This window comes from Schistocerca nitens, chromosome 8, assembly GCF_023898315.1.
Source record: "Schistocerca nitens isolate TAMUIC-IGC-003100 chromosome 8, iqSchNite1.1, whole genome shotgun sequence".
NCBI lineage: Eukaryota > Metazoa > Arthropoda > Insecta > Orthoptera > Acrididae > Schistocerca > Schistocerca nitens.
This window is the reverse complement of record NC_064621.1, coordinates 277,893,123-277,914,112: the sequence shown is the minus strand read 5'-3', so window position 1 is coordinate 277,914,112 and position 20,990 is coordinate 277,893,123. Positions and strand designations below refer to the sequence as shown.

Genomic DNA, 20,990 nt, shown 5'->3' with positions numbered 1-20,990 from the left:
GATGTACTTGTAGCCAACTTCTTATTCTACACAGGCGTAGGAAATGGTTCAAATGGCTCTGAGCACTATGGGACTTAACATCTATGGTCATCAGTCCCCTAGAACTTAGAACTACTTAAACCTAACTAACCTAAGGACATCACACACATCCATGCCCGAGGCAGGATTCGAACCTGCGACTGTAGCAGTCGCGCGGCTCCGGACTGAGCGCCTAGAACCGCTAGACCACAGCGGCCAGCACAGGCATAGGATTTCAGCTTATTAGACCATGGGAAGCGGCATTCATGTCACAAAAACTTCATCACTCGTAAGGAAACCAATTCAACAAGGTCACTCCTAGGGGAGCTCACTCCTTCGGGGACTCCTTTGTTGTGCAGATGGCTAAGTGTCAATGCCCCCTGCAATCACATTATTGTCCCGTCTCATAATACCTGCGCTTTTCTAGCGAACCATCCGAGCGAGGTAGCGCAGCTATCAGTACACTGGACTCGAATTCTGGAGGACGGTGGGTCAAATGCTAATCCTGCAATCTACATTTAGGTTTTTCTTCATGTTCCTAAATCGCCCCATGCAAGTGGCAGGGTGTTTCCTTTGTAACGAACACTACCGACTTCCTTTCCCATACTCCACCTGTAAACGAGCTTGCTGTCGATGAGACGTTAAATTATAAATCTTCCTTCCTCCTTCCAGTGAAAAGAAGGTAAAATTTGGAGAACCACTAGAACCCTCTACAATTGCACCTGGCGACGACAAGCAGCTGCCGCGTGGAAGTAGTGTGCAGTTTTCCCGACACAATTAGACTCAATACACGAGTGCTTACAAGAAGCGTTAGAACTAACGTTCGACACAACTTTGATGATGTCATTGTTGCAACAGTCAATCTCAAAGTGAGTGGACTCATTGCAGTTCAAAATTATTTCCTACATACTGAAAGGTTTGGAATTGGTTGGTGGTGTAAAGAGCATGTCAAGAGTTTTTCCTTGGCGAAACCTCACCACATTGTTTTCCAAATAGGGAAGTCATGTAATGGTTAAACGCAGAAAGCTTTAATGACGAGACAGAGACTTCTTGAATAAGCCACCGTCTCTAATACCTGGTGACGTTAATTGTTCGTAACAAAATTACTTGTAGAGCAATGCGACCATCTTTTGTGCATCACGAAATGATAAACAGGAGACTCTCGACCCCAATTTTTATTATGTGGTTAACCTGAAGCTGATACTTTTTGAGAGAAACTATGTCGAAGGAAAATAAAAATTGCGATTGAGACATTTCTGTTTATGACTGAGACCTGCCGACATATTATTTACTTACCTATTCTAGAAACATAAGGGCTGAGTGTCAGTGCCCCCTGCAATCACATTATTGTCCCGTCTCCTAGTACATGCGCTTTTGTAGCGAACCAACCGAGCGAGTTGGCGCAGCTATCAGTACACTGGACTCGCATTCTGGAGGTTGGTGGGTCAAATCCCAATCCCGCAATGTAGATTTAGGTTGTCCTTTATATTGTTAAAACGCCCCATGCAAGTGACGGGGTGTTTCCTTTGTAACGAATACTACCGATTTCCTTTCCAATGCTCCGCCTTTAAACGAGCTTGTTGTCGATGTGACGTTAAATTCTAAATCTTCCTTCCTCCTTCCTTCCTTACTATAGCCAATGTCTGAGTATTATTTCTCAAGTAACTAATATCTATTTTGTGAAATTCATTCCTAAATTTTTCGCAATTTATTTCGACGTATAACTGAGAAACAGTCGATGACAGATGTATTTTACTTTTGGTACAGGTGTCTGTTGTACTATTTATTTGATCGTAGTGATTATAAAGTTACACGACAAGATAGTTTCGGCGTTTTTGTCATTATCAATCGAACCCTTGCAGATAGGAACGACACAGTTCCCTATGTCTATTTGAGTTTCCGTGCCTACGTACGGCACCTTATGCATACGTCTAAGCTGGTATGTCGCGGTACATACTGCATCTTTGAGCTAATGTGTCAGTTGTTACGGTCACATTATTTATATGTACTGTTACTTATGCGGTCTTGGTAAAATTATTTTTGACAGGATTTTGACAGCTCTGGATCCAGCAATGCCGTTCTTTTGGATTATAAATCATATTTTGTGGAAAGTCAGTGATAACGTTCATTCGTTCAATTTTTAGAGATAGTATTTCGTGTTCTTACCATACATAAATAACAAACGTTGTATTTTTTAGTGTTTGTCGTGATAATTTACCATTTTTCCATTATAATGTCAGGAAAATTTTTCAGGTATTTTTTATGTTCAATATCTGTTTGTTCATTAAGAATGTCCTCTTGACAGTGGCACAAAACGCCGAAACGAGCTCGTCGTGTAACTTTGTAATCACTACGAGTAAGTAAATCAATTGTGGAGCAGAATCGTATATCGAAAATAAAACATGTTACTATATGTAAATTAAAGATGGAGGGATAAGAAAGGAAAGGAAGTACTGGTGCATCAAGACAGTACGGGGAATCAGCCGTGACGAGTGAAAAGTCTTTACCGGGCCAGGATTCGACCCCGAATCTCCTACTTACTAGGCAGGTGCGTTAACCATTGCGTCACCCGGGACAAAGTTTTAGCACGCCTGCACGAAATATTTCGGCACACCTCACTGCCGATCAACAATCCCACCGAGCGCCACCTACCCACAGTCTCTATCCGTTTCCTCCATGCTCTCTACTCGGAGATTCCCGTAGGAGGTCGGAAGTATTTATGCATCTGCACTGAAGAAGGTGGATCCATTGCCCAACTAGGCGAATCAGTTATTGAACTGCCTGGAGGTTGTTCTTTTGGACATATGATACAATGTAGCATCAGAATAAGGCTGAACGTCCGTATTAGATTATGTCACGACCAGCACTGTAAGTTCGTATACTGAAAGAAACTGCTTCTTCGTCCAGCTTTGAAATAAACTCGAATTGTAGTTCTATCCAGTCTTAGTATCATTCATTAATTCTTTTTGATAACTGTCGCTACTTTCAGTGGATTTATGAACTATTCTCGGCGGTGACTGGTAAAATATGTGTCTGTCACTATTAAAGAGGCAAAATGGGTTTAAATTGAAGACCTATTACCGATTCCATGAAATCAGCGGAAAGTCAAGTAAATCTAAAATAATGTTTATCAAATTCCCCGCAATGTAGTTAGTTAAGTTGGGTTGATTTGGTGGAAGAGACCAAACAGCGCGGTCATCGGTCTCATTGGATTAGGGAAGGATGGGGAAGGAAGTCGGGGGTGCCCTTTCAAAGGAATCGCTTGAAGCGATTTAGGGAACTCACGAAAAACCTAAATCAGGATGGCCGGACGCGGGATTGAACCGTCGCCCTCCCGAATGCGAGTCAAGTGTGCTAACCACTGCGCCACCTCGCTCGGTTGCAGTGTAGATGTCGTGGCAGTGAGAGTACACCTCATTACACTGAACTGAACATTTCAGCCTAAAGGTTAAGCTGATTCCACAGTTTCGAAAACTTTAAGTTAATTTCACTATGACTTCCATGAAGTTCTGTGTCAGGCCTTATTCGAAATAATGTTCGCATCGTAATGTAATGTGATCCAGCGTTTCGGATATTATCAAAAGTAGCCTACATCAGGATGATTTAAGCAAATGAAGCGACCCTGAAAAAATCCGAGCAAATTTTATTTTCACAAGTCCGCCATGATCACACAGATTTCTTTACACTTTATTACCGGTTTCGGCTTACCACCATCTTCAGATCGTGTTTAACTTGACGATGATTTCTTAGTATAATATTTTGACGATCTAAAGATGACGGTAAGTCGAAACCGGTAATAAAGTGTAAAGAAATCTGTGTGATCAAGACGGACTTGTGAAAATAAAAGTGCCAAAAATAAAATGATTGCGGACTCATTTACAGACTTCATGAGTTCAATTGATAACTCTGCAAATGTTGCAAAATCAAAATATATTTATTAATGTACCGGGTGATCAAAAAGTCAGTATAAATTTGAAAACTTAATAAACCACGGAATATTGTAGACAGAGAGGTAAAAATTGACACACATGCTTGGAATGACATGGGGTTTTATTAGAACAAAAAAAAATTCCCCATATGGCTAGACGCGTAAAAGATCTCTTGAGCACGTCGTTTGGTGATGGTCGTGTGCTCAGCCGCCTGTGCTCAGCCGCCACTTTCGTCATGCTTGGCCTCCCAGGTCCCCAGACCTCAGTCCGTGCGATGATTGGCTTTGAGGTTACCTGAAGTCGCAACTGTACCGTGATCGACCGACATCTCTAGGGATGCTGAAAGAGAACAGCTGACGCCAATGCCTCACCATAACTCCGGACATGCTTTACAGTGCTGTTCACAACATTATTCCTCGACTACAGTTATTCTGAGGAACTATGGTGGACATATTGAGCATTTCATGTAAAGAATATCACATTTGCTTTGTCTTACATAGTTATGCTAATGATTGCTATTCTGATCAGATGAAGCCCCATCTGTCGGACATTTTTTGAACTTTTGTATTTTTTTGGTTCTAATAAAACCCCATATCAGTCCAAGCATGTGTGTCAATTTGGACCTCTCTATCTACATTATTCCGTGATTTATTCAGTTTTCAAATTTATACTGACTTTTTGTTCACCCGGCATTAATATATATTTATATATTAATATATATTTATTAATATATTTATTATTTTGCCAGCACAGTTGCTCTTCACTTAAGCTGTGTTCTGGCTCACTTGATGATACTGAGGTGTGTCTCTTTGTCCCTCAGGTTGGAATCTACGCACACCCCATCTTCAGCGAGGAAGGCGACTACCCTCCGGTGATGCGGCAGAGGGTGGACGCCAACAGTGCAGCAGAGGGAAGACCACGCTCCCGGCTGCCATCCTTCAGCAGTGAGGAAGTCGCCTACATCAGGGGTGAGTGTCCACTTGGGAGCCCCGTTTGCGGAGCACACAGTGACACTGTGTGCCGGAGCTTACTTTCTGCCATTCCTTTGCAGGAGAATATTTCTCAAACAGCAAGTGTCTGCAGATCACCAGTACACATGAAGAATTGTCCATTGCAGGTCCAAGTTAACTGTAACTAATACAGGTATAAAGGATCTGAACTGTAGAAAGTATAGTCAAACTTTTACTTATCTTTTTTAAACATAAATCCCCCTTACATTTGTGTTGGTTTGTTTGCTGGTAGATTGTACTCTCTCATCACAGTACCGTGGCACAACAACAAGAAATATCAGCCGACTGATAAGGTGGAGTTTCATAAGGCAATTCGTTTGCTGGATTTGAAGGGAAATATCACTGAAAAAATCCATGCTAACACGCTCTAAGCGAAGAATAGTGTGTGTACTGAATGGAAAGTCGGCTATTGTCCATGATCCAGAATTCTGTGTACATGCGCAAAGTATGCCATATGAAATCGAGTAAACAGCTGTGTCTGAAGCCAAAGGCGAAAGTATACTTTCTGTATGTTTAATTAATTATGGATTTTAGCTGCTGGGCTTACCTACAAGTAAACAGTTGTTTGAAGCACTGTTAAAGTTCGAAGTATATAACCAGCAGTAATAACAGAAAAAACTACCCAGGAGAGTACCGAACGTTAACCACAAAGTGCTTGACAGCCGATTTTCTTGTTGTAAACAATAAAAGCTCACTAAATTGTAAAAATAGTGTGTGTAAATGAAGGAAAGCAACATCAATTCCTAAAGTTAATTTTACGGTAGAAGTTCCCCTTTTCCTTTAAAAAGTAGAAACGTCTTCGATACAAAAGGTTTCTGGGTTTGGTACCGCGTCATAATGTATAAAACTACTGTTGCTGGAGAAAAACCAACGTTTCGGCCATTGTTGCAGCAGCCTTCCTCTGGGTCTACTGGTAAGTTCTAGCTATGCAGTGTCCCTTATATTTTGTTGTTACTGTTCACTGCGCATGCCATTACGTGATAATTTTAAAAGGATAGATCCTTTCATTAGTCACTTAAGGAGGAAGGAGTGGTAAGGTCTTATGGGAGCAAACTGCTGAGGTCACCGGTCCCTAAGCGTACACACTACTTAATCTATCTTAAACTAACTTAAGCTATGGACAACACACACATACACATGCCCGAGGCACGACTCGAATCTTCGACGGGGGGAGCCGCAGGGACCGTGACAAGGCGCCCTAGAAGGTGAGGGACCTTTATTTTAGTAGGTTATTGCGGTGGAGGGAGAGTGTTACCTCTGTTGTCTATTGGCACTTGTGTGATGTGCCATGACTGGTGGTGACCGTCGAATGAGAAGTTGGCTCCTGTTTTTCAAATGCTGGACGTTGGCGGCGCGGCGGCAGTTACTCGCCGGTAGTACTCGCGCCTCATGTTGATAGTGCGGTCTGTTGGTCTCTGATTCCTGGCAGCCAAGATGGGGCCAGCCTGATTCCTTCCTCTCTATTCATATTCTATCCGCCCCTGGTAACTGAGTGGAAGCCGGCACGGTAGCTCAGCGTGTTCGGTCAGAGGGCTGCGTGCTCTGTGTAATATAAAAAAAAATAAGTCAAAGAATCAACTATCAACTTGAACGGATGTCTTGTGACGTCCGCCCAGACCAAACGCAACGAACAATATCGAACAAAAAGAATTAAAAAAAAAAGGTGGTCAGGGTGACAGCGCCCCGGTTCGATTCGCGGCCGAATCGGAGATTTTCTCCGCTAACGGACTGGGTGTTATGTTGTCCTAATCATCATTTCATCCCCATCGACTCGCAAGCTACCGAAGTGGCGTCAAATGGGAAGACGTGCATCCGGCGAACGGTCTACCCGACGGGAGGCTCTAGTCACACTTTTCCAGTTTTATTCATAATCTTAGGGTGTTTAAGTATTTCGATGGCCTCTCTGTTTTTGCGTTTCGTCATAACCGGTTGCTTGGACAACTCACAGGCTTCGCTGAATTTTATTTCTCTACCGCAATCTTGCCGATGTTCTGCCACTGCAGATTTGTTGTGTTGCCCGAGACGAATATAACGCTCGTGTTCCCTAATGCGTGTTGCTATTGGCCTGCCAGTCTCGCCGTTGTATGCCTCTCCACATTCGCATTCCACCTTGTACACGCCTGCAGTGTGTAATGCTTCCACCTTGTCCCTAGTGGAGCCTAGCACGTCCTGGATCCTGCGAGCAACTACTGTAGAAGACAGGCTACACCCCACCCAGTGAAGGTGTTGGCCTATTCGAAATGGTTCAAATGGCTCTGAGCACTATGGGACTTAACATCTATGGTCACCAGTCCTCTAGAACTTAGAACTGCTTAAACCTAACGAACCTAAGGACATCACACAACACCCAGTCATCACAAGGCAGAGAAAATCCCTGACCCCGCCGGGAATCGAACCCGGGAACCCTGGCGTGGGAAGCGAGAACGCTACCGCACGACCACGAGCTGCGGACTGGCCTATTCGGTCAGTAACATTTTTCATATAAGGTAAGTGTACTGTTGCCTGCAGTTTCTCTGTTTCTTGCTCATATTATATTCGTCGAGAGGGCTGTGTGGATCGATTTATGGCTGTAGCCATTGGCTGGAAATCAGTGGGCACAGAAAAAGGCCGCTGGAACTGTGGCCGAAACGTTGGTTTTTCTCCAGCAGCAGCAGTTTTATACATTATGACGCGGTACCATACCCAGAAAACTTTTATGTCGACTGACTGACCGCGGAAGCCTACGAAGTTATAGAAATGACTTGTTTCGCACTTGCGTGTTTTCTTCACTACTGTGCACATTGAGGTGTACATTGCGGTGGTGATATGCACTTATACAGATGACGACTGTATCGCGTACACAAGTTGTAAAAGGGCGGTGCATTGTTGGAGCTGTCGTTTGTACTGAGGTTTCCGACGTGATTATGGCTCCATGACGGGTATTAACAAACTTAGAACACGGAATGCTAGGTGGAGCCAGACGTGTCGGACATTAAATTTCGGAAATTGTTAGGGAATTGGATAATCCGAGATTCACAGTGTCAAGTGCATGCCGAGAACCCTAAATTTCAGGCATAACCACACACCACGGACTACACAGTGACCGACGGCATTCATTTAACGGCGTTCCTCCAAAGGAGTGTTAAAGGCCCTCTGTTGTTCCTGATCAATATTAACGACATAGGAGACAATCTGAGTAGCCGTCTTAGTTTGTTTTCAGATGATGCTGTCATTTACCGTCTTGTAAAGTCATCAGATGATCAAAACGACTTGCAAAATGATTATGGTGCGAAAAGTGGCAATTGACCCTGAATAAGGAAAAGTGTGAAGTTATTCAAATGAGTACTAAAAGAAATCAGCTAACTTTCGATTACGTGATAAGTCACACAAACCTGAAGACTGTAAATTCAACTAAATACTTAGCGATTACAATTACAAATAACCTAAACTGGAACGATCACATAGATAATATTGTGGGTAGAGCAAACCAAAGACTGTGATTCATTGGCAGAACACATAGAAGGTGCAACAAGTCTACTAAAGAGACTGCTTACACCACGCTTCTCAGCCCTATTCTGGAGTATTCCTGTGCGGTGTGGGGGCGCATCAGATGGGACTGACGGATGACATCGAAAAAGTACAAAGAAGGGCAGCTCGTTTTGTATCATCGCGAAATAGGTGAGATAGTGTCACAGACATGATACGTGAATTGGAGTGGTAATCATTAAAACAAAGGTGTTTTTCGTTGCGACGGGATCTTCTCGTGAAATTTCAATCACCAGTTTTCTCCTCCGATTGCGAAAACATTCTGTTGGCACCCACCTACATAGGGAGAAATGATCATCACGATAAAATAAGAGAAATCAGGGCTCGCACAGAAAAATTTAAGTGCTCGTTTTTCCCGCATGCCGTTCGAAAGTGGAACGGTAGAGAGACAGTTTGAAGGTGGTTCATTGAACCCTCTGCCAGGCACTTTATTGTGAATAGCAGAGTAATCACGTAGATGTAGATGTAGATGAGAGCAGCGGCGTTTGCGGAGAGTTGTCAGTGCTAACGGACAAGCAACACTACGTGAACCAACAGCAGAAATCAATTTGGGACGTACGACGAACGTAAGCCTTAGGTCAGTATGGTGAAATTTGGTTTTAACGAGTTGTGGTAAAAGATAACCAACGCGATGCTTTCCTTTGCGAAAAGGATGACAAAGCCTCCAGCGCCTGTACTGGGCTGTTGACAGTACTGGTTGGACCCTAGACGACTGGGAAACCGTGACCTGGCCAGATTAGTCCCGTTTTCAGTTGGTAAGAGCTGATGGTGTTCGGGTGTGATGCAGTCCCCACGAAGCCATGGACCCAAGGCACTGTGTCAGCTGGTGGTGGCTCCATAATGGTGTGGGCTGTGTTTACTTAAATGGACTGAGTCATCTAGTTCAACTGCACCGATCATTGACTGGAACTGGTTACGTTCGGCTACTTGGTGACCATTTGCAGCTATTCATGACTTCGTGTTACAACACAACGATGGCATTTTTATGGATGACAATGCGCTACGTCACCGAAGAACTTACTGCTCGACATGAATTCCATAGATCATTTATGCGAGATAAAACCCTGCAGTGCCAACCCTTTCGCAGTTTATGGACGGCCATAGAGGCAGCGTGGCTCATTATTTCTGCAAGATACTTCCAACGACTTGAGTCCATGCCGCGTCGAGTTGTACCACATCGGGCAAAAAAAAAAAAAAGTCCGTCGTAGTATTAGGAGGCATCTAATGACTTTTGTCACCTCATTGTACAACACCTCTCAATCGATTCCAGGAAACTAATTGATACAAAAAATTGATTTCTTTCGAATCTTATAGTTTCATACCACAGCTCAATGATTAAGTATCTATTTGTCCGATATTGGTCGTTGTTCCTAGGGTACTTAATTTCCTAGTAATCTCCTGCATAAAATGTGGAGGGTTTGGAGTGAAAAATGTGGTCGCTGGCTACTTTACGTCTGGTTTATTTTAACTGATGTGCTGCTGGGTACCAAATGCAGCTAACGCATCGAAATTGTTTTTGAAGTTGGAAGGAAAGCGAAATCCCACTACAATATGGAGAAGATATGAAGTTAATTTATTTGATTCCACTGCCTATCGGTGTCACATACCTGCACCTCAGTCGTGAATAGTTCGTGCAATTCGACGTACGTTTAGTGATCGCAATTTATTGTTGTACTTACTGGAGCAAGAAAATGGTGAAGAAAAAGGCACTCCATACCGAATGTTACATGTTGGAAAAGCTGAAACATACATATAACTTAAGGGCAAAGCTGGACAAAAGTTTATGTGAGACACTTGTCAGTCGTCATTTATTAAACCAATATGAATCACTTTACATAATATCTCATGGCGAAGTTTTAGGCCTGGGTCTATTTCAAAACATTTCTGTAAATTAAATTTCAATGCAGTCTGTTGTTTTCATTTAAAGTAAGACCTATGCTAGTTCGAAGTAAATTTGCGCCGGCCGCGGTGATCTAGCGGTTCTAGGCGCTCAGTCCGGAACTGCGCGACTGCTACGGTCGCAGGTTCGAATCCTGCCTCGGGCATGGATGTGTGTGATGTCCTTAGGTTAGTTAGGTTTAAGCAGTTCTAAGTTCTAGGGGACTGATGACCACAGATGTTTAGTTCCATAGTGCTCAGAGCCATTTGAACAATTTTTTTTGAACCATTTTTGAACCAAATTTGTGAACTGCGAATATTGTGGCACCAGCTGTATTAGTTACAGATATACTACCTACTAGTGACGTATTAAAATTTGTGCCGGACCACGAATCGAAACCCATACTTACAGCGAACGGTCGGCTTCACCACTTCGGCTACCCCTTCACGCCAGTTTATTTCGTATTAACACTTTGCCGTCCGCACATCTCGTACAAATTTATTCGCTTGGCGCCGGCAGCGCTAGTTCGGATCACTTGGCTTGTCGCCGGCCGCTTGTCACCTTTCCGTCTATGACAAGCTTCAAACACATTCACTTTTGCGCGCTTTAATTTTTTCGGAAATCTTCCATTTTTGCGGTATCATTCCACAAACTAGAATTTTCTTTTCAAGTAAGTTCTCTGCAAGATCTATACTGTTATAATAATTATCCATGTAGAGGTGATGCCACTTTCCATAAGAAGGTGTCAATAGTTCCATCACTGTTTTTGCTAAAGCTTGTTCAGCACCGGAATATATCTTGAATGAGGAAACGTATCCCTCGAATCCCTCGAGTCACACATTATCCGAATGAGTATGTCATATTTCGTAATTTTCGACGGATTGTAAACTTTAAAATTTGACTTTCCACGTCATGGTATCATTCCTTCATCAGTTGAGATGTTTTGACTTAGATTAAACGTTTCTTTAAACATTTTGGAAAAATAATCAACTACAAATTGCACTTTGAAAAGCCAGTCGGCATTATCCAGTTTATTGTTATCGCCAGAAAAGTGTAAAAATGATAATATTTGTCTGAATCGGTTGTGGGACATCGTTTTGCGAAATATCGGTGGGTCTATCAACGGATTGCCAGGTCCCATAAGGATAGCAAGCCCAAACCATTTCTAAGTTCAGGTCCTGTAACTGTCGACAAATTTGGCATTTTTTAAATCCAGACTGTGTAAATCACAATATCCTTTTAAGTAAACTAGAATATTATAGTATAACAGGAAATGCTGCAAAATGGTTCAAATCTTATATCTCTGGCAGGAAACAAAGGGTGTTATTAGGAAAGAGACATGTATCAAGCTATCAGGCCTCATCCAACTGGGAACAAATTACATGTGGGGTCCCACAAGGTTCCATTTTGGGGCCCTTACTTTTTCTTGTGTATATCAATGACCTTTCATCAGTAACATTACCAGATGCCAAGTTTGTTTTGTTTGCCGATGATACAAACATTGCAATAAATAGCAAGTCAAATGTAGTCTTAGAAAGATCAGCCAATAAAATATTTGTGGACATTAATCACTGGTTCCTAGCCAATTCTTTGTCACTAAACTTTGAAAAAACACACTACATGCAGTTCAGAACTTGTAAGGGGTGTCCCAAGAGTATATGTCTAACATACGATGACAGGAAGATAGAAGAAGTGGACAGTGTTAAATTCTTGGGATTACAGCTTGATAATAAATTCAACTGCGAGGAGCACACCACAGAACTTCTGAAGCGTCTTAACAAATCTCTGTTTGCAATGCGAATTTTGTCAGACATAGGGTATATAAAAATGAAAAAGCTGGCATACTATGCTTACTTTCATTCCATAATGTCATATGGGATTATTTTTTGGGGTAATTCATCAAGCCAAGCTAAAGTTTTCCGGGCACAAAAACGTGCAGTGAGAGTTATATGTGGTGTGAACTCAAGAACATCCTGCAGAAGCCTGTTTAGGGAACTAGGGATACTAACTACTGCTTCCCAATATATTTATTCCTTAATGAAATTTGTCATTAAAAATATATCACTTTTTCAAACCAACAGCTCAATTCATGGAATCAATACTAGAAATAAGAATAATCTTCACAAGGATTTAAAGTCACTTAGTCTTGTACAAAAAGGTGTGCATTATTCAGGAACACACATTTTCAATAACTTGCCAGCAGCCATAAAAAGCTTAACAACCAATGAAATTCAGTTTAAGAGAAGCCTAAAGGATTTATTGGTGGCCAACTCCTTCTACTCCATTGATGAATTTCTTAGTAAAACCAACTGATTTGTATATAAGTACAACATAACTTCTGCACAATTTCAGTGCAGTCATGTGTTCATTGAAAATTTGTGTGTGTGTGTGTGTGTGTGTGTGTGTGTGTGTGTGTTAGTATAATCTAACTTCTGCACCATTTCAGTGCAGTAATGTGTTCATTGTAAATAAGTACTACAGTAGTTGTATTACCTTATAAATAAATAAAAAACTTTTTTATTTTAAATTCAGTGCATTAGTATTTGTAAAATGACTCTTAGTGGTCATTAAAAAATGACGATCATTCCACTTGGGACCTGTGGAATGGTACATTAGCTTATTTGTTTTAGTTGTAAATATTTGTCATCTATTGTTGTTTTTCTGACATGTTCCACATCCTGGAGGACCTCCTCACTATGGATCAATTGGAATGAAAGTAAATCTAATCTAATCTAATCAGTTTCCTTCTATTGCAATTTTGACTGTAATACTTGTTGGTTTCGTTGCTAATATATTAAAATAGATCGTTCCCATTATATAATTGTACGATATCCACGACGCTCTGTGTATCTTTAGGAAATATGTGTGGAGCCGGAGATCCTCCAAATTTATTATTGGTCGTCAGTAAATCATAGTCTGTCTTCTTTCTCTGATTCATCGGAATCAGTTGGCAATTGTAGCATTCGCCGGATTCTTCTTGGACGTAATTCACTATCTTCCGACGATTCTGCTTCACTTTCATTTTTTTGATAACCAATGTCTTCTTCCCAATTGGCCAAGTTTCCCGGAACGTCAGACAAGTCCGCGCATTCATCGTAAATAATCATATCGTCTCTTTCGTCTCCCATGATGAAAGTGCATAAGTAGTTACAAAAACAAAAAAAGTTGTTGACGTGTGTAACTTATTGTTACCCAAATAAACCCCCAACAGGATGAAAAAGACATTAAAGTGCTGTCACCGGCCACTGCGCAATACTGTGCTCACGACACCACTGTGGTGTCGGCAGCCGCTGATCGATACTATGCACACGACACCACTGTGATGTCGCCGGCCGCTGAGCGATACTATGCTCACGACACCACTGTGGTGTCGCCGGCCGCTGATCGATACTATGCTCACGACACCACTGTTTTGTCGCCGGCCGCTGAACGATACTATGCTCACGACACCACTGTTTTGTCGCCGGCCGCTGAACGATACTATGCTCACGACACCACTGTGGTGTCGCCGGCCGTTGACCGCTATTTCGCGCGCGACACCACTGTGGTGTCGCCGGACGGCAAAGTGTTAACTTCGGACGGCTTTCAATCGTTATTAATAATTTTTCATCCAGACATGCAAGTAAATAATACCTGCGTGCTACTTTCAGGTTGAAAACATGAATGAAAATTCCAGCACTGATACAAACACTGTAGCTCCTGCTGAGTGTCCCATAACGGTTCTTTCAATCGGAAGTTGATTTATCGGCGTGAAACCCCAGAAAAGAAAAATTAAGAAGTAAAACAAAAGTATTGCAAAGAACAAAAAAAGACATTACGTAAACAAGTCGCTTCATCGTCATCTTAAAAGCAGCGGTAGTTCCTAGCTTGCACAAGTGAACTAAAATTAATTTAAGAGGTTATGCGATAAGCTTTCAGCTAAAGATTTGTCACAAGTTGTATCATCAGCGTTTCCTGTAGTAAAAGTTTTTATGTAGTCGGCTAGGTTACTTCCGTTTCGTAAGAATGTCCATTTCGAGCTGTAGTACTAAGCATCTATCGTTTGGCGTGTACTCGGTTTCAGTACAGAGTCGAGCGCAACGGTTAGCTTCATACAGATCAAAGGGGCCGGCCTCTGCGTCAACTTCTGTGTATTGTCTATTTTGTTGCGGAAGTATCTGGCAACAATGCTACATCTTGTGACACACTGGTTAGACAGCGCACACGCTTCTAGTGTGGCCAAACAAGACTGAATGACAAAAAAATGAAGTGAGAAACCGTGTCTCGCTCAAGAAGCAGGGATCGCGAGGAAAGTTCAGATTCTGATGCGCGAAGACCGGCGTATCAGGCAACAGTGGAAAATCAGTCGTTCATCAGTTTTTAACATCATAGGTCCATATTTGACAAATAAACTGTTTCCAGCTGTGTAGGAACAAGACGGGTTTCTTGATATCGGACCACATCCTCAGGTTTACATACGCAGTTAAAACATTGAGCCTGTAAGTGGGAAGAAGGGGGACCAGACCTTCTCTAAATAGATTGCTGTTGTCCAAGGTAAGCAGAGCGTCAGGAAAAATTTCACTAGTTGAGAAAACTGACATGTTAAAACCACCCTAACATCATATCAGGAAAGAGCGGAGGGCACACCTCCAACCGCGTCTCAGATTTTTGATTGTTGAGTTTCATTCGTGTCGCTCTGCTTATTGTGGGTGACAGCAGTTTATTTAGAGGACGTTGAGTCCCTCTTCATCCCACCTTGTTGACTTAATGTTTTAGCAACGTACGTACAACTGAGGATGTAATTAGATAACACTAAGCAGGTCATGTTCCCATAAATAAAGGTTCATATACAGCTGGAATTGGTTTATTTGTCAAATGTGGATTACTTCCGATACAACAGTCGACTTGGGAAGCTTTACAAGGGAAGAAATGTCCGTGATGGATTTGTTACGGAGATGACACACAATGACTAGTCCACGTCATCAAGCTCTGCTGACTGACCCATCCTGCTCTTACTATTTGTGTACTGAATACGCTATACTCCCTGCCTCTTTAATATTGGCGAGTCCGCCTCTCGACATCTACTTGTCATTTCTGCATCACGTAGGGATACACAGATACTTATTACCAGAAAGTGTGTAGGAAAGAGTTCCATGCGGTATCTTCGTAAGTTCTGTTCCTGTTTCCTTTGCTGATTGTAATGCGAAGTGTCTTAGAAAATGAGTCGCCATGCCGAAAATCGTGTTTCTTCTTCTACATGAGAGGATTGTCTCCTGACCTTTTTATTAGACGCATCATCTAGGCCCTCCCGCCTACAGCCCAACCCAATCTTTGATGGGTACAATCTAGTAAGTGAACCTTTGGTTTATGGTTTTACGTTTCTTAAGACAGTCTAATAACCAATTGTAGTTTGTTATTTATTTTCGGACTGTAATGACTGGAAGACCCTGAACACTCAAAGAAGAACGTTTATCTTTATAAGTTAAAATTCATCTCACCAGAAGATATTAGCGAGGTGTCATGGAAAGTGTGCGCCCCCATTATATTTTCTTTTCGTGACTAATAACTGTCATTGAATAGGTCATTACCTTCACCTTGAGAATGTCCATTTGACAATGTATTGATGATAAAGCCATTTGTTCGAAACGGTGTCTGCCGAAACTTCCTTCATTTGATACAGACTGAAACGTATTTTGATTTGAAGCGTAAACACAACACGTAACGATAAACTTAAGATACATCACAAATTATCTTAATTGAAATAGTAAATAACTTCAAGATGTTGGCAAATTATTTGTGGCGTTGTTCCTAGTACTGCTTAGTACATAAGTATCCTGCTTCTTTTCTTTCTAATCCAATAGTCTTATAGTATTTATGCCTCCATAGTAATGGAATTATATGTAAATTCATCAAGAGTTTGTGTTTCGAGCTCGACATGGCGGAAAACTGGTTACTATGAGTTTTTAAGGACCAACATATTTTTAACAAAATAGTGCAATGTTACATGCTTTAGTCTTCACACTGTGAGTGACCCTTACCCACTTTTCGTAAACGATTTATGTTAACAGCTAAAATATAGTGCCAGCTTGCCAGCACAGAAGGATGATGCTGATAATTTCCATAATATGCTGCAGATTAATATGTGGCTCTCTCGCGTAGATGTTACAAGGGGCATTCGTAAAGCCCTTCAACGATTCTTCTCATACTTTGGAGAACCACCATATTGTGAAGACTCTATGACCGTGTTGCAGGGACGTCGGATTTCTTCGGCGTCAATCATTATTCTTCGGTACTGTCGACGTCAGGTGAGACTGGAACCATTCCATCTAAGGAACACGACGCTGGCGTCATCAACTACAGCTTTGACTCTTATCCTCAAGCGGCGAGTAGCTGGCTGCAGGTGAGACAACTTCCCATGTTCTTCCAGCTAGATCGGAAGACTACATTTGGCTTTCTTTCTTAGAATGGGAGTAAGCTTTTAATCTTTTCAGGTTACGAGAGGATGGTGTTTGGTCAACTGGACGACACGCAGTATATAACTGTGACATAAGGCTCTACTCTTGATCAAAAGAAGTGGGTCGCGACATTGCAGTAACGTTGAAACAAAGGAATTCCAGTACTATTAGCTTTGCTGATCCGAAAATTTAGTTTACTTGTTTCTTAGTTTGACACGTATGCAGTTCTTTTATTTATTTCAGGACGAAAATCATGAAATGTAGGGTTTAGCGTACCGTCCACGGGAAGGTGATCAGAAATGGACCAGGAAGAAGAAGCCAGCCAGACACTTTTATTTGAAACGAGCCATCCTGGCTTTTACTTCATCAGTTTAGGGACGACAACAGTCGCTAATCCTGCATGATGTTAAGAAGATTTGAAGCGAACTGTCGCGGAATGCGAATCGATTGTGTATCAGCGACTTGTTTGATAACGTCAACTGTTATTATTCTCAGCTGTTTGGTTACGATGTGATTTATACGCGCTATCTTCCTCATCGATTTCTTAGCCACCATTGCTCTCAGTGCCTCTCGTCGCATAACAGATACCTACCACCGTTTCATAAGAACAGTGCAAGGTATGATACATTTCGCATCTACACTGCGCAGAACAATTGAAGAATCACTTTTTCGAAACGACGTAATTGTTTTCCATTGCGACGTACAAGTATCATATTCAACTCAAAGGTGCATACAAGCCGCCAGGTAATGGCGCTAAAGCGTGGCGCCCTGCGACGTTACTGTCTGGCTCGCCGACGCTTCGAACAGCAAGGTTTCAACATCTTCCAAAAACCCCAGAGCTCAGAAGATATTTTGAGGTGTAAGGTGGGCTAAGGATGTCGCAATGGCATCAAATTACGCCACAACTCTGCCCAATGCCACCATGGATGTGTCAAACGATGGGAAGTCGTCGTACTCCCTCCTCCCACGTATCACCCCCCCCTTTTTTTTCCACGCCCCCACGATGCGGGACACATTTCCACTCAGAATCGACCCGAAAAGACCGCGGGTGGTTGCATAAATGGCGTCAATGGAACCACACCTTCCCTTGAGGCACTTATTTCGATACATTTCACGGTCGAAAACGACAGATCGCAGTGCAGTGAGCACCAGGACGCCGTTCTTGACGATCTTTAACACTGCAAACTCCACACGAACGCTTCAGCCCCACTCTGAGGCCAACAACTCCACTGGACGTAATCGGAACCGTTTGGAGTGCAATGCGACTTCAATTTTTGCACTGGTGTACAGTGTGGTATTACTAGGAATCGTTCAAAACCATTCTATGAAATTTCAACTCAAACCGACGAAACAAAACTTGTTGTTGTTGTGGTCTTCAGTCCTGAGACTGGTTTGATGCAGCTCTCCATGCTACTCTATCCTGTGCAAGCTTCTTCATCTCCCAGTACTTAGTGCAACCTACGTCCTTCTGAATCTGCTTAGTGTATTCATCTCTTGGTCTCCCTCTACGATTTTTACCCTCCACGCTGCCCTCCAGTACTAAATTGGTGATCCCTCGATGTCTCAGAACATGTCCTACCAACCGATCCCTTCTTCTAGTCAAGTTGTGCCACATGCTCCTCTTCTCCCTAATTCTATTCAATACCTCCTCATTAGTTATGTGATCTACCCATCTAATCTTCAGCATTGTTCTGTGGCACCACATTTCAAAAGCTCCTATTCTCTTCTTGTCCAGACTATTTATCGTCCATGTTTCACTTCTATACATGGCTACACTCTATACAAATACTTTCAGAAACGACTTCCTGTCGCTTAAATCTATACTCGATGTTAACAAATTTCTCTTCTTCAGGAACGCTTTCCTTGCCATTGCCAGTCTACATTTTATATCCTTTCGCCCATCATCAGTTATTTTGCTCCCCAAATAGCAAAAGTCCTCTACTGCTTTAAGTGTCTCATTTCCTAATCATATTCCCTCAGCATCACCCGACTTAATTCGACTACACTCCATAATCATCCATTTGCTTTAGTTGATGTTCACCTTATATCCTCCTTCCAAGACACTGTCCATTCCGTTCAACTGCTCTTCCGAGTCCTTTGCTGTCTCTTACAGAATTACAATGTCATCGGCGAACCTCAAAGTTTTTATTTCTTCTCCATGGATTTTAATACCTACTCCGAATTTGTCTTTTGTTATCTTTACTGCTTGCTCAATAAACAGATTGAATAACATCGCGGAGAGGCTACAACCCTGTCTCACTCCCTTCCCAACCACTGCTTCCCTGTCATGCGCCTCGACTCTTATAACTGCCATCCGGTTTCTGTATTTTACCCCTGCCACCTCCAGAATTTGAAAGAGAGTATTCCAGTCAACATTGTCAAAAGCTTTCTCTAAGTCTACAAATGCTAGAAACGTAATTTATCTTCTAAGATAAGTCGTAGGGTCAGTATTGCCTCACGTGTTCCGCTATTACTACGGAATCCAACTGATCTTCCTCGAGGTCGGCTTCTACCAGTTTTTCCATTCGTCTGTAAGGAATTAGCGTTAGTATTTTGCAGCCGTGACTTATTAAACTGAAAGTTCGGTAATTTTCACATCTATCAACAGCTCTTTTCTTTGGGATTGGAATTATTATATTCTTCTTGGAGTCTGAGGGTATTTCGCTTGTCTCATACATCTTGCTCACCAGATGGTTGTCAGGACTGGCTCTCCAAAGACTGTCTGTAGTTCTAATGAAATTTTGTCCACTCCCAGGGCCTTGTTTCGACTCAGGTCTTTCAGTGCTCTGTCAAACTCTTCACGCAGTATCGTATCTCCCATTTCATCTACATCCTCTTCCATTCCCATAATGTTGTCGTCAAGTACATCGCCCTTGTATAGACCCTCTATATACTTCTTTCACCTTTCTGCTTTCTCTTCTTTGCTTAGAACAGGGTTTACATCTGAGCTCTTGATATTCATCCAAGTGGTTCTCTTTTCCCCAAAGGTTTCTTTAATTTTCCTCTATGCAGTATCTATCCAACCCCTACTGAGATAAACCTCTACATCGTTACATGTGTCCTCTAACCATCCCTGCTTAGCCATTTTGCACTTCCTGTCGATCTCATTTTTGAGACGTTTGTATCCCTTTTTGCCTGCTTCATTTACTGCATTTTTATATTTTTTCTTTCATCAATTAAATTCAATATTTCTTCTGTGAGCCAAGGATTTCTACTTGCCCTCGTCTTTTTACCTACGTGATCCTCTGCTGCCTTTACTACTTCATCCCTCAAAGCTACCCATTCTTCTTCTACTGTATTACTTTCCTCCATTCCTGTCAATCGTTCCCTTATGCTCTCCATGAAACTCAGTTTATCCAGGTCCCATCTCCTTAAATTCCCACCTTTTTGCAGTTTCTTCAGTTTTAATCTACAGTTCATAACCAATAGATTGTGGTCAGAGCAAACACCTGCCCCTGGAAATGTCTCACAATTTAACACCCGGTTCCTAAATCTCTGTCTTACCATTATATAATCTATCTGATACCTTCTAGTATATCCAGGCGTCTTCCATGTATATATCCTTCTTTCATGATTCTTGAACCAAGTGTTAGCTATGATTAAATTATACTCTGTGCAAAATTCTAGGCTGCTTCCTCTTTCATTTCTTAGCCCCAATCCATATTCACGTACTATGTTTCCTTCTCTCCATTTTACTACTATCGTTTCCAGTCACCTATGACTATTAACTTTGCGTCTCCCTTCACTATCTGAATAATTTCTTTTATCTCATCATACATACCATCAATTTCTTCGTCATCTGCAGAGATAGTTGGCATATAAACTTGTACTACTGTAGTAGGCGTGGGCTTCGTGTATATCTTGGCCACAATAAAGTGTTCACTATGCTGTTTGGAGTAGCTTACCCGCATTCCTGTTTTTTATTCATTATTAAACCTGCACATGTATTACTCCTATTTGATTTTGTATTTATAACCCTGTATTCACCTGACCAAAGGTCTTGTTCCTCCTGCCACCGTACTTCACTAATCCTCCCTATTTCTAACTTTAACTTATGCATTTCCCTTATTAAATTTTCTAACCTACCTTCCTTGTTAAGGGACCTGACATTCCACGCTCCGATCTGTAGAACGCCAGTTTTCTTTCTCCTGATAACGACGTCCTCTTGAGTAGTCCCCCCTTGGAGATCCGAATG

At 42.0% G+C, this 20,990-nt stretch overlaps 1 protein-coding gene across 1 annotated transcript in view; it reads left to right on the top strand.

Annotated features, from left to right (window-relative positions):
* Positions 1-20,990, top strand: part of LOC126199003 (myrosinase 1-like) — a 110,783-nt gene that overhangs the window by 69,647 nt on the left and 20,146 nt on the right. The window contains exons 7-8 of the mRNA XM_049935682.1: positions 4,768-4,915; positions 16,592-16,740. Of these exons, the coding sequence (XP_049791639.1) occupies positions 4,768-4,915; positions 16,592-16,740 (297 nt within the window). The remainder of the gene's footprint in view (positions 1-4,767; positions 4,916-16,591; positions 16,741-20,990) is intronic.